General features: G+C 43.4%; 1 protein-coding gene and 1 pseudogene across 3 annotated transcripts in view; both read right to left on the bottom strand.

The window, feature by feature from the left end:
* The window catches only part of LOC102287399 (cytochrome P450 2J2-like), a 43,173-nt pseudogene extending 38,784 nt beyond the window's left edge, over positions 1 to 4,389 (bottom strand).
* LOC102284389 (cytochrome P450 2J2) overlaps positions 230 to 15,782 on the bottom strand; it is a 47,166-nt gene continuing 31,613 nt past the window's right edge. Inside the window, exons 8-10 of one of the 3 annotated variants that reach the window (XR_011463708.1) lie at positions 12,894 to 13,032; positions 5,680 to 6,795; positions 230 to 4,837 (exon numbers count right to left, since the gene is read on the bottom strand). Coding sequence is in view for 2 of the 3 variants with exons in the window: in XM_070367940.1 (XP_070224041.1) it covers positions 6,617 to 6,795; positions 12,894 to 13,032 (318 nt within the window). In the remaining variant the exon portion in view is untranslated. Of the gene's footprint in view, positions 4,838 to 4,858; positions 6,796 to 12,893; positions 13,033 to 15,782 lie in introns of those variants that run through there. The other 2 variants (XM_070367940.1, XM_005891228.3) reach the window with 2 other exon arrangements.

Genomic DNA, 15,782 nt, shown 5'->3' with positions numbered 1-15,782 from the left:
AAACAGAGGGAAAAGGCAACCTGTGGAAGGGGAGAAAATATCTGCAAAGGAAGTATAGAGATATATATATATATACACATAGCTATATGTATATATATATATGAAGTCAAGTCACTCAGTCGTGTCTGACTCTTTGCGACCCTATAGACTGTAGCCCACTGGACTCCTATGTCCATGGGATTCTCTAGGCAAGAATACTGGAGTGGGTTGCCATTTTACTCCAGGGATATATATATATATATGTGTATATATATATATATATAATATACACTATGTTTGCAAATATATATATACACAAGCATTATATATTAGGCATTAACATACAGTATATATAAAGAACTCATAAAACTCAATAGCAAAAAAATCCAAATAACTCAAACAAAAACTTGAATAGATATTTCTCAAAAGAAGACATGCACATGGCCAAAAAATTAGTGCTCAACATTACTTACTAGTAGTGAAATGCAAATGAAGGCCACAATGAGATGTCACCTCACAATTTTTAAAATGGCTAGCATCAAAAAAAAAAAAAAAAAAAAACAAATCTTGGAGACTACGTGGACAGAAGGGAACCATTATACACTGTTGATGGGAAAGTAAATTGGTACAGCCATTATGGAAAACAGTAGAGAGGATCCTCAAAATTTTAAAAAATATGTTGTGTATGATCCAGTAATCCCACTTCTGGAAAAATATCCAAAGAAAGGAAATTAGTATATTGAAGAGATGGCTGCACTCCCAAATCCACTGCAGCATTATTCATAAAAGCCAAGATACAGAAACAAGCTAAGTGTCGGTCACTGGTGAATGAATAAAGAAAATACAAAGTGCACATATGGGTTTCCTAGGTGGCTCAGTAGTAAAGAATCTGCCTACAAATGCAAGAGCCACAGGAGTTGCAGGTTCTATCCCTGGGTCAGGATGATCCCCTGAAGGAGAAAATGGCAACCCACTCCAGTATTCTTGCCTGGGAAATTCCATTGACAGAGGAGCCTGGAAGCCTACAGTCCATGGAGTTGCAAAGAGTTGGACACAATTGAGTGACTGAGTTGTGACACACACAAAGTGTGTGTATATATACATACACATAATACACACACACAAACACAAAATAACCAGAATTTTTTAAGCCTGAAAAGAAAGGAAATTCTGCCATTTGCAAACAAAGTGAACCTGGAGTACATTATGCTAAGAAAAATAGTCATGTGAGAAAAAGAAGCACTATACTATCTCACTTAAACGCTGAATCTAAAAAAAGTCAAACTCATAAAAGCAGAGGGTTGAACCATGGCTACCAGTGGCTGAAGGGTGTGGGATGTGGGGAGATATTCATCAGTGGATACTAGGGTTCAGTTTGTGGGTTAAGTTCTGGAGATCCAATGTAGAGTATGATGATGATATACTTGAAATTTTCTACAAGTGTAGATCTTAGATGAAATATCACTACACACACACACACACACACACATACACACACATGGGTAACTAGAGATGATTGATAAGTTATTTAGCTTGATTGTGGTGAATTTTCACATTGTGTACTTAATATATACACATATCAAGTATACCCCTTAAACATGTACAAATATATCTTAAAGTCTTTTGGTGATGGTGTCTGACTCTTGCGATCCCATGGACTGTAGCCTGCTAGCTTCCTGTGTCCATGGATTCTCCAGGCAAGTATACTGGAGTAGGTTGCCATTTCCTTCTCCAGGGGACCTTCCAGACCCAGGAATTGAACCCAGGTCTCCTGCATTGCAGGCAGATGATTTACCAACTGAGACGAGGGAACCAATTTAAATCTTAATTAAAATATATTAATAATTAAAGTTGTTAAAATTGCTCATTTGAAGTGTTTGTTTAGTAATTCTAATGTCTGGGTTTTTCAGGGAGAGTTTCTAATTGCTTTTTACCCGGTATGTGAGCCACAGTTTCTTATTTCCTTACAATAGTTATAATTTTTGTTTAGAATTTGACCTTTTAAATGATACAGTGAGGAAACTCTGGACCACCACGAGTCTGTTATTGTGACTGTCACTGTTTGTGTTGCTTCCTGTTTAGTGACTTTCTTGGGATAATTCTGTAAAATTTCTGTTCTTCATCACATGGGGCATCTGAATGCTGTGCTGTTAGCCTCGTGTTCCTGCAAATGTGTGCACAGAGGTCTTCTCAAATGCCTCAAGCCTAATGGTCTCTCGGGACTCTGCATGTGATTTGGGTTAAGCCTTCAACACTTCAGCAGGCAGTTCACACCCTACATTAGCATTAACTTCCTGTTTGGAGATGAAATTAGTGCTTCCTAGGTTCCTCCTGAGCATGCACAGAGTCCTTGAAGGTACATAGCTTTCTAAATTCCCAGGAATATGGCAGAGTTTGTTGAATCCCCAGTGGACACCTCCTTCCCAGTTTTCCCTCTTAATCCTCAGGGCAGCATGTCTTCCCCCCTCATGTTACACCAATGTCCAATTGTCCCTGATGTGTTTGAATACATGCCTTATAGTGTGGTTCACACAGGCTGGGCTTGGAGGCAGGTTAAGTAAAGACAATGCGAAGAGTTGACTTATTGGAAAAGACCCTGATGCTGGGAGGGACTGGGGGCAGGAGGAGAAGGGGACAGAGGATGAGATGGCTGGATGGCATCACTGACTTGATGGACATGAGTCTGAGTGAACTCCAGGAGTTGGTGAAGGACAGGGAGGCCTGGCGTGCTGCAATTCATGAGGTTGCAAGGAGTTGGACATGACTGAGCGCCTGAACTGAACTGAACTGATGGACTTCCGCGGTGATCCAGTGGCTAAAATTTTACCTTCCAATGTGGGAGGTGCGAGTTATCAATGCCTGGTTGGGGAGCTATGATCGTACATGCCTTGTGGCCAAAACAACCAAAACATAAAAAAACAGAAGCAATATTGTAAAAAATTCAAAAAAGATTTTAAAAAATGGTCCGCATTAAAAAAGATCTTAAAAGAAAAAAAAATACAGGCCTTGAGAGTGGGTCTTTCAAGGGATCTGCCAGGTAGTCCAGTACTGACAGCTGTCTGGGCTCAGGGCCTTTGGGGAACATGCTCCAGTGGCTGTTTGGCACCTGGTTTTCTTGGCTGCCAGAGTTGCCAGGCTGTTGCTTTTCAGGGTGACTGCAGACCTGGGGAGAGAAAAGCTGGAGCAGGGTACAAGAGCTCAGTGCTCCTACTGAGATTCAGCCCTCCTTTTGTTTTTCTTTAAGTTTTTCCTTAAACAGAAGCTCAAGTTGTTCCAAGACTGCTTGCAATACTGTAGTTGCTGCACAAAATATGGTTAATGTGCAGAATTCTGGAAATGTGGATTTTGAGAACTTTTGTTGGTTTTCTCTGTGCTTTTATGGAGAAGTAGATTTCAGAATGTCCTTACTTTGCCATTTCAGAAGTTCTCCCCATAAGTCAGAGTTTTGGAAGTAGAAGGGACCTGAGCAAGCAGTCTTTGAGATCAACATTTCCCAGAGTGTGACATGAAGGCTTTTAAAAGGCCTGCTGCACACAGCAGACATCTCTGACACTCTGCAGCATTGATCAGTCTGCCCTGTCCCAATCACTGGGCTACTCCCCCACCCCATCCCAACCCCAACAGGTTCAACAAACATTTGGTGAACACCTACTATGCAACCACTTAGATACTGAGCCTAAGGGAGCCAGGAATAGTCACCTCTGAAGAGCTCAGTACACTTAGCAGATTACATGGAAATAGGGAATTTAAACCTCTGAATAAAGTTCTCAGAGAATGAAGAAGGGATCAACTAACTGGCTGAGAGAGTCCAGAAAATCGAAGATTTGGCATTAAAGCAGAGTCTGCCAGACATAATTAGACATTTCTTACAGAAAAATTGGAGAAGGCAATGGCACCCCACTCCAGTACTCTTGCCTGGAAAATCCCATGGACAGAGGAGCCCGGTAGGCTGCAGTCCATGGGGTCGCTAAGAGTTGGACACGACTGAGCGACTTCACTTTGACTTTTCACTTTCATGCATTGGAGAAGGAAATGGCAACCCACTCCAGTGTTCTTGCCTGGAGAATCCCAGGGACGGGGGACCCTGGTGAGCTGCCATCTATGGGGTCACACAGAGTCGGACACAACTGAAGCGACTTAGCAGTAGCAGTAGCAGCAGTAGTACAGAAAAATAGAGATAGACAAGAATATGATAAAGAACCTAGCCTGGAGGGAATTGATAAGAGGTAAGCATTTTGGCAGAAGTACTAAGAGATGTGTCTGAAGAGATGAGCTGGTGTCAGAGCACAAAGACTACCGTGTGCCCAGTTAGTGAGCAGGACCCCCTGATCTGCTCACTGACCGGGAATGCCTGGCTGTGCCTGGTCCACCTCCAGAGGGCGCTGTTCACCTAGCCCACCGTGAAGGCATCCTGGGGGTTTACCACGTGGCAGCCCTGCTAAAGGATTCATAAAGATCCTGTGGTCAGTAGGGAGGAAAGTAACCTACAGTGAACCCACCTGATGACCTTATAAGAAGGTAGGGAAATTTAGAATACAGTAGAGGGAAAGGGTTAGTTACTTAGTAACTTCACTTCAAACTACGGAGAAGGCAGTGGCACCCCACTCCAGTACTCTTGCCTGGAAAATCCCATGGATGGAGGAGACTGGTAGGCTGCAACCCATGGGGTTGTGAAGAGTTGGACACGACTGAGCGACTTCACTTTCTCTTTTCACTTTCATGCTTTGGGGAAGGAAATGGCAATCCACTCCAGTGTTCTTGCCTGGAAAAATCCCAGGGACGGGGGAGCCTGGTGAGCTGCCGTCTATGGGGTCGCACAGAGTCAGACACAGCAGCAGCAGTCTTCTATGTGGATGATCTGATTGGGAGAAAAAGAAGGACTCAGATGTTCAGGAAGTTCAAGGTCTGCTTTATTCTAGACATGTCCTTTAGGTTGCTTTCCGGAGATGCAACTTTCCAGGATGTTACAAAGAAAGCATGCTCTGGTGGGTGGCTAGGGTTCTCACTTTCTATTCTAGACCAAATTCTCCATCTAAACTCTAGGAACACAACCAAATCTCCCAGACATACTCTTGGCTCTGACAGGCTCAGGCTAGCTCCAGTCAGACACTTTCTCTCTCACTTGCCTTCTGTCCCTCCCTCTCTCCTTCTCTTGCTCTTCAGTCTCTTTCCCTTTCTAATGGTATTTATTGAATTAGCTTTTCTCTGAATTCCAAGCAACAGGAACGAAAAGCGCAATGACCTCATGGCCCTTTTTGTTCTGAGCTATTTAAATTCCTTAAGTGTACCAAAGTTAGACAAAAGACCTTGAATGGTTTAGTCCCATTCACTAGGTTTGTTGGTACCTGTCTGCATGGGGGTTGGCATCCAAACCCAGGGACTGTCAGTGGGACCTGGCCTTCCAGTTGGTGCCATTTTCTCCCCTCAGTGACCACACACAAGGAGGGCTGAGCAGGATTCTGGCATTTCACTTTCCTGCTATAAAATACTCTACCATGCCTCAGCTGTTGTGTTTAGGCTGGGAATACTTGCCAACCAAAAGCCAACATCAGTTTGTGAGAAAAGATCACACCCACCACACTGTCAAATCCAATATGAAACGGCTTGAGAATAAATTATACCAGAGAGGGGATTGAAGTGTAAGGAGGAGCTTAAAAGATAGAAAATATTTCCACATTTGTTTCCCCCTAACCTGCTTACCGGGAGAAGGCAATGGCACCCTACTCCAGTACAAAATCCCATGGACGGAGGAGCCTGGTGGGGTGCAGTCCATGGGGTCGCTAAGAGTGAGTCACGACTGAGCGACTTCACTTTCACTTTTCACTTTCATGTACTGGAGAAGGAAACGGCAACCCACTCCAGTGTTCTTGCTTGGAGAATCCCAGGGACAGGGGAGCCTGGTGGGCTGCCATCTGTGGGGTCGCACAGAGTTGGACATGACTGAAGCGACTTAGCAGCAGCAGCAGCAGCAACCTGCTTACCACGTTTAGTTAAATGGAGTTCAAGACCAAGATAGTGCTTTGTTAGGTAAATCAGAGAACATTCTTCTTCACAGAAACCAGCCTATAAATTAGGAATTCCATCTGCCCTGCTGACTTCCCAGGGGCCAGTCTGGGGCAGGAGCAGGATAAGCCTGCCCAGTGCTACCAAGTGTGAGGGCCTATCTGGACACGGTCAGTAGCTGCCCCAGGGCCCAACTTCTAACTCTTATCCACCATTTGGCACCACTTTGACCCAGGCCATCTCAACAAGCCAAAGCAAATCCCTATCTAAGGAAGGAAGCAGAAGGAGGCAGATCAGAGCTATGACTTTTATGATGCACTTTATGGTTTCCAAGCCACTTAAAGCCCATTATTTCCTCTGATTTTTACAGCAGTTCTTCTTTTTAGAGAAGAAATCATTGTCCACTTTAAATCCTCTGGATGAAATGAAATCACTCACAACATCACTGATTCTCTCAATGCCCCACTGGAGACGGTAAAGCTGGGGTTTGGATCCAGTTTCCTCTGAGTCCAGCTCCTGTGACCTGTCCCAGAGGCACTGGATGCTGTCCTCTCACTTCTGAGCAGGCCCTGTGCCTTGAGGGGTGACAGGCCCATTCTTCCTGCTTTCCTTCCCCTCTCTCTCCCCAACAACTTCAGGCCCGAGGAACAGCACAGAGGCGATGGCTGACTGGGGAGAGGGTCAAGCCCATTCTGAACTTCAGGCTTAACTCTTCATTGTCTGGAGGCCTGAAGGTAAATTTTTGCAGAAGTGAGGTAAAAAAAATAAACAGCTCAGTTCTGGCCAATTGTTCTCCAAGGCACATCCTCTTTCCTGAAAGACAATAAAAAGTTACCTGTTCAGGTGGTGTCTGTACCAGCAAGCACTGAAATATTTTATGACTTCTTGTAAAACCTGAGCAAAGGGAGGGCCGGCCAGCCTCTGGGGCTTTATGTATTCAGTTTGATCACAACCACCTGGGTTAACCAATGGAGAAGGAAATGGCGATCCACTCCAGTATTCTTGCCTGGAAAGTCCCATGGATGGAAGAACCTGGCGGGCTACAGTCCATGGGGTTGCAAGGAGTCGGACATGACTGAGTGACTAACGCTTACGCATAAACACCGGGGTGAAGCAAAGCTCCGAGAGCTAATTACACAATCGCACACTCCCAGCCTGCAGGGCTCAGACGCATGAGGTACAGGGTGAAGGTGTGGCGTGTGGGCGAGAGAAGTGAGGCCTGAGCTGGCCCAGCGCTAGCCTAACGCTGTTTACAAAGCCATTAGCAAACAGTAATGACTAAAGCAGACAAAACCCCAAAACTCTAGGTAGTTTTTCTCAATTGTTAAAAGAAACTTTTGAAAAGTGTAAGCAAGTAAGTGTCAGATCAAGGTTTCTCAAGTACAAGGCATCTTCTCTCTACATCACAGTTCCCTCTATTATGACCGGGAATCTCCCTGCCATGCAGGGCCGACCCCATCTCATCCCACCTGTGTTCACCTGCTCCAGGCTTCCCTCCTCCCCAACTTGGGTTACAACACCCCACACTGGGCTCTACCATCATCTCTCTTTTTGGTGTTTTAATAACTTACTTTCTCCCTAAGAGAGAAAGAAAAAAGAAAAAGAAAAAAAACTGTGAAATGTGTAAAGACAAAAAAAGATGTTTGTAACCCCCAAATTCAGACAAAACCCTTGTTAATATTAGACATATTTCCGCACTGTCTTTGTAAGGATTCTCCTGCACACCGTCACTGGGATTACTGTCTGTAAGCAATTCTGGGCGTTGCTTCTGTTACTTGGTATTTTCCCCTGTAATGAAACTTTCTCAGAAATAGTTAATGTAGCATGCCTCTATTTCGTCCTTGCCTATAATGAGCTGTTGAGGAAATGAAATTAGAGAATATCTGCAAAAGTGTTGAATAAATTAAAATATGCTTTAGAATCATATCGTTCTTAAATTGTTTTGTGCCTGTTTCCCACCAGCGTGTATCTAATTTTCTCTGTTCCCCTCATCCTTATCTGTGTGTGTGTGTGTATGTGTGTGCTCAGTCGTGCCCAGTTTTCCAGGCAAGAACACTAAGTGGGTTGCCATTTCCTACTCCGGGGATCTTCCTGACCCAGGCATGGAACCCGCATCTCTTGCATCTCCTGCTTTGGCAGGTGGATTCTTTACCACTGAACCACTTGGGAAACCCCCTTATCTCTTCACCCATCACAAATAGTACAATGAGGAATTTTGTTAAAATAGTATCAGATCAGATATATTGTAAATACCCAGGATTCTCCTAGAAGAATCCATATATGACAAAACTGGATCCACGGAATCAGGAACCAGGGTTACAGTACTTGTTTCATCAGTACCCAGCTCTGGGCTATGAGTAAACCCTTTATTCTTACAGACCTGAACATGTCTCACTTGTCAAACACGTGAGATAATCTCTCTCCCAACTATACTATGTGGCCAGGTGAGGATACCAGGAAGACAGGAGATATGAATTATATGAATTCTGCTTTTAAAATCATGAGAGGGAGGGCAACTTGATCTCACAGCTTCATCCTGGACTATGGGAAATGTGGACCTTCTCCTTGGTGCTTCCACTAACTGGCCGTCAGTAACTAACCAGGTCAATTACCTCATTGGTGAAATGAGAGCAATGACCTAGGGTTTTGGGGGAAAGTTCTTCATAATTTTATCTCCCATGATCCAGTGAATTAAAAAAAATTTTTTTTTTAAAAACGAGGACTCAGCCTCTTGCTTTTCATGAAGCTGTCTGTGCTTTGTTGGATCGAAAGGGAAAAACTTAAATGATGAAAAGAGAATACAAATTTGCAGTAATAGCTTTGCCATCTGCCCTGCTTATATGCATGTGTCCTAATTCCACACCTGATCATCCTTTCCAGAGAAGGGAAGGAGCTCTCCACATTCTATCCCTTCAGGGAAGTTGTTTTTACAAAGTGCCAGATCAAGAATGAGGCAAAGCCACTGTGCTCCAGAGATGGCAGTGTGGTGAGAAAATAAGACAGTGGTGTTGACTCTATCTCCTGAAACCTTTTAAGCTGTTCTCACTCTGTCACAGCTAAGGAAATCCCCAAATTGCTTGCCTTCTCTCAATTGCATTCTCCTCAGCAAAAAGACAGACAGTGAGACCAACTATTTGCAAAAATGGCTCCCATTTACCCCATCTCCCTGTACCCACATCATTGGCAACGTGATTTCATACCCTTCCCATGAAAACTGTGCTACTTTCCCTTTCTCTTGAACTGGGGCTCACAGGTGACCTATGGTGGCCACCAGAATGCAGTGGAAGTGATGGTTTCCAGTTCCCAGCCTGGCCCTTAGGAGGCACTGTGTGCTTTTCTCCCTCCTGGGGTCTTATCTTCTACATGTACATCCGCTGGCTAGATTGCTGGAGGATGAAATTTGGAAAGGACCACCACTGTCTCAGCTGAGGTCATCTTCCCTCAGTCTTCAGTCAGCTTAGCTCACAAACAGGCAAGAGGACAAAGCTAAGATCAGTCGAGCTCCCAGCTCAACTGCAGACTTGGGAGCAGTAATACACACTAAAGCTATGGTTTTCCCAATAGTCATGTACAGGTATAAGAGTAGGAACATAAAGAAGGTTGAGCGCTGAAGAACTGATGCTTTTGAACTGTGGTGCTGGAAAAGACCCTTGTGAGTCCCTTGGACTGCAAGGAGATCAAATCAGGCAATCCTAAAGAAAATCAACTCTGAATATTTATTGGAAAGACTGTTACTCAAGCTGAAACTCCAATACTTTGAACATCTGATGCAAAGAGCTGACTCACTGGAAAAATCCCAATGCTGGGGAAGATTGAAGGTAAAAGGAGAAGGCGCATGGTAGAGGATAAGATGGTTAGATAACATCACTGACTCAAATGATTGAATCCGAGAAAACTCCAGGAGATGCTGGGAAAGACTGAGAACAGGAGGAGAAGTGGGTGACAGAGGATGAGATGGTTGGATGGCATCATTGACTCAATGGACATGAGTGTGAATAAACTCTAGGAGATAGTAAGAGGACAGAGGAGCCTGGTGTGCTACAGTCCATGGGGTCACAAAGAGCCAGACATAACTTAGCTACTGAACAACAACAACCATGATTGTTTTAAGTCACCGAGTTATTCATCTTTGTTATGCAGCAATATAATACTTGATACATACGATATGAATGTGGTGAATCTTAAAATGGAAAGGCTTTAAGTGGGCAAGTGAATTACATTTTAACTATGCAAGAAGGAGCACTAGATGAGAAACTTGAGTCTAGGCCCCATTCTGACAATTCTTTGGGCTCAAGATCTTGAATAAGAAATTACCCTTTTAATTATAGGCTTCAGTTACAAGGAAATTATCTCATTTAATCCTCACAGCAGCCCAGTTATTAATGGTTAGGCAATGGATCAGTATCTCATTTCTTAATGTAAGGAAACTAAGAATAAGAGAGAATTGTTTCTTATTCAAGATCTTGAGCCCAGAGAATCGTCAGAATGGGGCCTAGACTCAAGTTTCTCATCTAGTGCTCCTTCTTGCATAGTTAAAATGTAATCCACTTGCCCACTTAAAGCCTTTCCATTTTAAGATTCATCAAATTCATATCATAACTCTCAATAGCAAAAACAACAAAAAAAAACTGTGAGTCAAGAATGATTAAAATACTTAACATACACATGTGAAACTCTGTCTTGTAATAGGAAACATGAAGCTCTTACAGACAGGAAGATTGAAAGGTGTTTCTACATCTCATGTCTGCTTTCATGTTAGGAAGTGACTTGTCCAGTGTAAAGGTGGTACAGAGACCAGAGGAAGAAAGACACAGAAGATCTAATCAGAATCAGTTCAGATACACGCAGGACAGTGTCCTACATCAGGAAAGCCTGGGCTTTGCATCACTTCTACATGGGGTCAAATTCCAGTCCCTCCCTCTCTATGCCTTTGTGGCATGATCAGCAAAATAATACTGTTGTAGAAGATCAATCTATATTTAATTTAAATCAGTGATAAGAAAACTACTATAAACTCCAGAGTGCCAACCCACTGTAATGCTTAGTTACTGTTTTGGAGGGAGACGCTGCTAGGAAGAACACAGGCTTTAGTATTTGATAAACGTGGTCAACACTGAGTTCCAGCTCTGTCTTGTGACCTTTTTCATGACTGCAGGCACAGTAGTCGACCCTGCTAAGCCCGGGTTTCCTTCCATATCCCTAAAGGTGGTGAATAGAATTTTGTAATAAGGTTACACTAGAACACATGCTTTTTCACTTTTTATGACAATTAAATTTATTTTTTTAATTGAAGGATACTTGCTTTACAGAATTGGAACACACACTTTTTAAGAGATTTTTTTTTTTTTTAACTTCATTCATTATCATATCCTCAGGGCTGAATGTCTGATACATAATAGATGCCCAGGAAATACTTACAGAATTAAGAAATTGGAAATTTAGTTGAAATGATCTCTGCAACATACCTAACTTAATATGTGAAATATACTAAAATTTTTCTCATTCATTTTACAATGTTATAAACTAAAATACTCTTTTGGAACTGGCTGGCTTAGAAACCTGGGAGGATTCACTGCACCTTCTTTCATACCTTTCAAATTGTATACCATGTAAATGTATTGACTAGTTATTTAAGGAGTTATTAGAATCTAAAACAGTAAAAGGACTTCTTACGGACCAGTGATAGAGTAGAATCCCAATTAGTTAAGCCTGCGGCACTTAGAGTCACAGGCATCACTTGTGATGCCCATAAAGCAAGTAGCCCCTTTCCTTGCCCCTTCTCCATCCTCTCCTAGCAACTGACTCTAGTTCTGTGTGAATGGATTGCCCTAAAAAGATCTTTGAACATTTAAAACTCTGTAAGGAAGGCAAGTATTCAATCTTCTCTCTGCACGACAGGAAGGGTCTGAGCTCTTGTTTCAGCATTCTGGGGCCAGCACAACGTGAACCTGAAATCTCCATCAGAGTCAAGCAAGGGCTTAGGAAGTAAAGGCATGAGTCCTGGTGATGCTCCACCCAGGGAATCCTGAGGTGTAACCAACAGCGAGAGAGAGTCACTCTGGAGGGGACTCCATGGTGTGGACTGAACACTGTTGCCTGACATTCTGGTAAACAATGAATGCTGCCCTCCACAAAGCCATCAGTCACTGAAGCTGCCCCCAGCGCTGTGCTCTCAGTAGAATTCAGGATGGAAAAAAAGAGGGTACTGGCTCTAGAGTATTAGGATGCACGTAAAGGACTGATGCTAAAGCTGAAACTCCAGTACTTTGGCCACCTCATGTGAAGAGTTGACTCATTGGAAAAGACTCTGATGCTGGGAGGGATTGGGGGCAGGAGGAGAAGGGGACGACAGAGGATGAGATGGCTGGATGGCATCACTGACTCGATGGACGTGAGTCTGGGTGAACTCCGGGAGTTGGTGATGGACAGGGAGGCCTGGTGTGCTGTGATTCATGGGGTCGCAAAGAGTTGGACATGACTGAGCGACTGAACTGAACTGAACTGAAAGGAATAATTTCACTGAGCCCAGACTCTTGCATCTTCCCATAAAAAGAAAGACACTAAAATCATTAACTTGAAATGTTTGGTCTTTTTTTTGTGTGTGTGACTAGCAAAATCTTATGATGTTTGATTACATGTTTATTTTTTCTCTTTTCCAGCAAGAACTCCTACATACCCTGGTTCTTTCCCTACCTTTTGGAAACAGTCCCCAAGAGCTATCTGAGAAGCCACCTTCCTAGGATATAGTCTTCTGTAATGCCCTGAATAAAAATTCTCAACTTTTAGGCTGAGTTTTTATTTTCCTGTTGAACCTGGAGACATGCCAACTAAAGCAAAACACCAGGGAGAAGAGGAGGGAAAGGCTGCAAGAAGGACTCTGGGTTCCCACATTCATATTTCTCGATACTCACCTATTGAAAAAGGCAGAAAGGCTTCCCTTTTCTTAAACTGTCCATTCTCTAGAAAATGCTCCGGATTGAATGTGTCGGGGGTGGTCCACTCTGCGGGGTCCCTGTGCAGTGCAGTCAGGTTGGTCAGCACCATGGTACCCTGGAGAAGGCAGAAGAGACTCAGGCAGGGATTGACCCACACAACATACGTGTGCAGAGGGGTGGCAGTCCCCCAGGACTCCACACCAAGGCTGACAGCTCCCTGAGCTCCCTCAGCCTCCCTGACCCACCACCTTCTGAGGCCAGCCCCTAGCACCCAGCTCTTTGCCATGGGACAGCTTACAGTGATGGACTGGAATTGTCTGCTGGGAATTTGACCAGGGAAGTGTGACTGCTCTTAGTGCAGAATAGATCTCTGCAGGGACTTGTCAGTGTAGAACTCGGGAGGGAACACATATGCATCAATAAAGAGAATAGTGAGACATCTCTTATTTGCTTCCTTCCAATGTCTAGTCTGTTCTACAGAGGGTTTAAGAATAGAATGAGGTTACCCAGCAAAAGGAACCGCTGTTCTTCCAGATACAGAGCAAGAAACCAAGGTGTCTTCCTTAGTGCCTTCCTTTCCCCCATTCTTCCTTCAACCAGTCCTTCTTTTGGTCAATTTTACTTGAAATTTCTCTTGATCCTGTTATTCCATTTTGTGTCCACTACTGCCACCTGATTCAGGCTACCGCCTCGCTTGGCTGCTGCTGCTGCTGCTAAGTCGCTTCAGTCGTGTCCGACTCTGTGGGACCCCATAGACGGTAGCCCACCAGGCTCCCCTGTCCCTGGGATTCTCCAGGCAAGAACACTGGAGTGGGTTGCCATTTCCTTCTCCAATGCATGAAAGTGAAAAGTGAAAGTGAAGTCGCTCAGTCATGTCCGACTCTTAGTGACCTCATAGACTGCAGCCTACCAGGCTCCTCCGCCTATGGGATTTTCCAGGCAAGAGTGCTGGAGTGGAAAATCCACTGCCTAATAGTCCTGCCTGTGCTGGTGATGGACAGGGAGGCCTGGCGTGCTGCGATTCATGGGGTCGAAAAGAGTCAGACATGACTGAGTGACTGATCTGATCTGATCCGATGCCCATATTCTCTTTTCCCCTTCAGTGTGCTCCACATGATGAAAGCAGAATTCGCTCTGAATAAGATTTAGTCATTCCACTCCTATCTACCCACCACACCTGGAACGTGATAGATACCCTTCAATAACTCCCATCACTCTTAGATGAAGGACACATCACCTGCTCCCTGTCTGAGTCACCCTCCTGCCTGCACTCCCACTACATCAAGCTTCTTTCAGTTTCTCAGACATGCCACATTTCCCCACTCATTTCTGTGCCTTTTTACATGCTGTTCACGTTTGCCTGGAATGTCCTTCCTTCTCCTTTTGTCAATGAGTTAACTCTTAACCATCCTTTAATCCTCTGCTCAAACATCACTTCCTTTGGGAAGTCCTCTCTGCCTGCTCCTGCTCCCACTCCTCATTGCAGCCAGCCTGCATCTTCCTAGAAACCAGTGATTTTTCTCCTTTAGATAGTTACCACAGCTGTACTTATAAACTTGCATGATTATTTTCCTCTGAGTTGTTCTCTGAGGTCTAAACATTTTAGGTGCTTAATGAACATCTGATGAATTAATAAAGAATAATAAGTGCTATTTTGAGAACTTTCTATAGTAAGCACAAGGTTAAATATTCTACATGCATGACCTCATTACATGTTCATCTGTGAGATGGATTTAAATGCATTCTCACAGATAAAGATTTTAAAGCTCTGAGAGGTGGAATAAGATGCCCAGAGTCACAGGGTGGAAGGAGGTAGAAAAATGATTTGAATTAGGACATTTGACATCAAAGTTATGACCCCTAGCCTCTACAACAAAGCCAACGGGATACTTTAATTCCCAGGATGATTTTTTAAGTCAACATTAACAATCAATGTCAGAGCAAGTCTACTGATCTGGGGTGGTTTCCTGGAGTTAAATGAATTGCTATAAAAATGCAAAGATCACTTGAGAAATAATATAGACCTCAGCAAGAGTCAAATACAACTTAGCAACTAAACCACCACCACCAGCCTTCAACCACAAATGATCAATTAGCAAGAAAATATTAGGTTGGTACAAAAGTAATTGTGGTTTTGCACTACTGAATTTCGCCCTTCGATACTGGAATACATTCTTAAATGTGGTTATGTTATACATCGTTTTCATGCACATTTCTTGCTTTATGTTTTTTTTGCTAATGACTTATTACTTGCTGTGTATTTTATATTTATTTTAGACTATGGAAATAATGTTAGACAAAAAGCAAGTGAGCAATTTTCTTATAGGTCAGAATGGGTCATAAAGCAGCAGAGACAACTTGCAGCATCAACAACACATTTGGTCCAGGAACTGCTAATGAATACACAGTGCAGTGGTGGTTCAAGAAGTTTTGCAAGGGAGATGAGAGAGAGTCTTGAAGATGAGGAGTATAGTGGCTGGCCATTGGAAATAGACGACTGTTGGAGAGCAATCATCAAAGCTGATCCTTTTACAACTATCAGAGAAGTTGCTGAAGAACTCTGTCAACCATTCTATGGTCACTTGGCATTTGAAGCAAATTGGAAAGGTGAAAAGCTCAATAAGTAGGTACCTCACGAGTAGACCGCAAATTTAAAAAAAATCATCATTTTGAAGTGTCATCTTTGCTTACTCTACACAACAAAGAACCATTTCTCGATTGAATGGTGATATGCAACAAAAAGTGGGTTTTATATGACAACACGTGATGACCAGCTCAGTGGCTGAATCTAGAAGAAGCTCTAAAGCATTTCCCAAAGCCAAACTTGCACCAAAAAAAAGGTCAGTCACTGTTTGGTGGTCTGCT

This window comes from Bos mutus, chromosome 3, assembly GCF_027580195.1.
Source record: "Bos mutus isolate GX-2022 chromosome 3, NWIPB_WYAK_1.1, whole genome shotgun sequence".
Classification (NCBI taxonomy): domain Eukaryota; kingdom Metazoa; phylum Chordata; class Mammalia; order Artiodactyla; family Bovidae; genus Bos; species Bos mutus.
The sequence above is the reverse complement of the archived record's forward strand: the minus strand, read 5'-3'. Positions and strand labels throughout refer to the sequence as shown.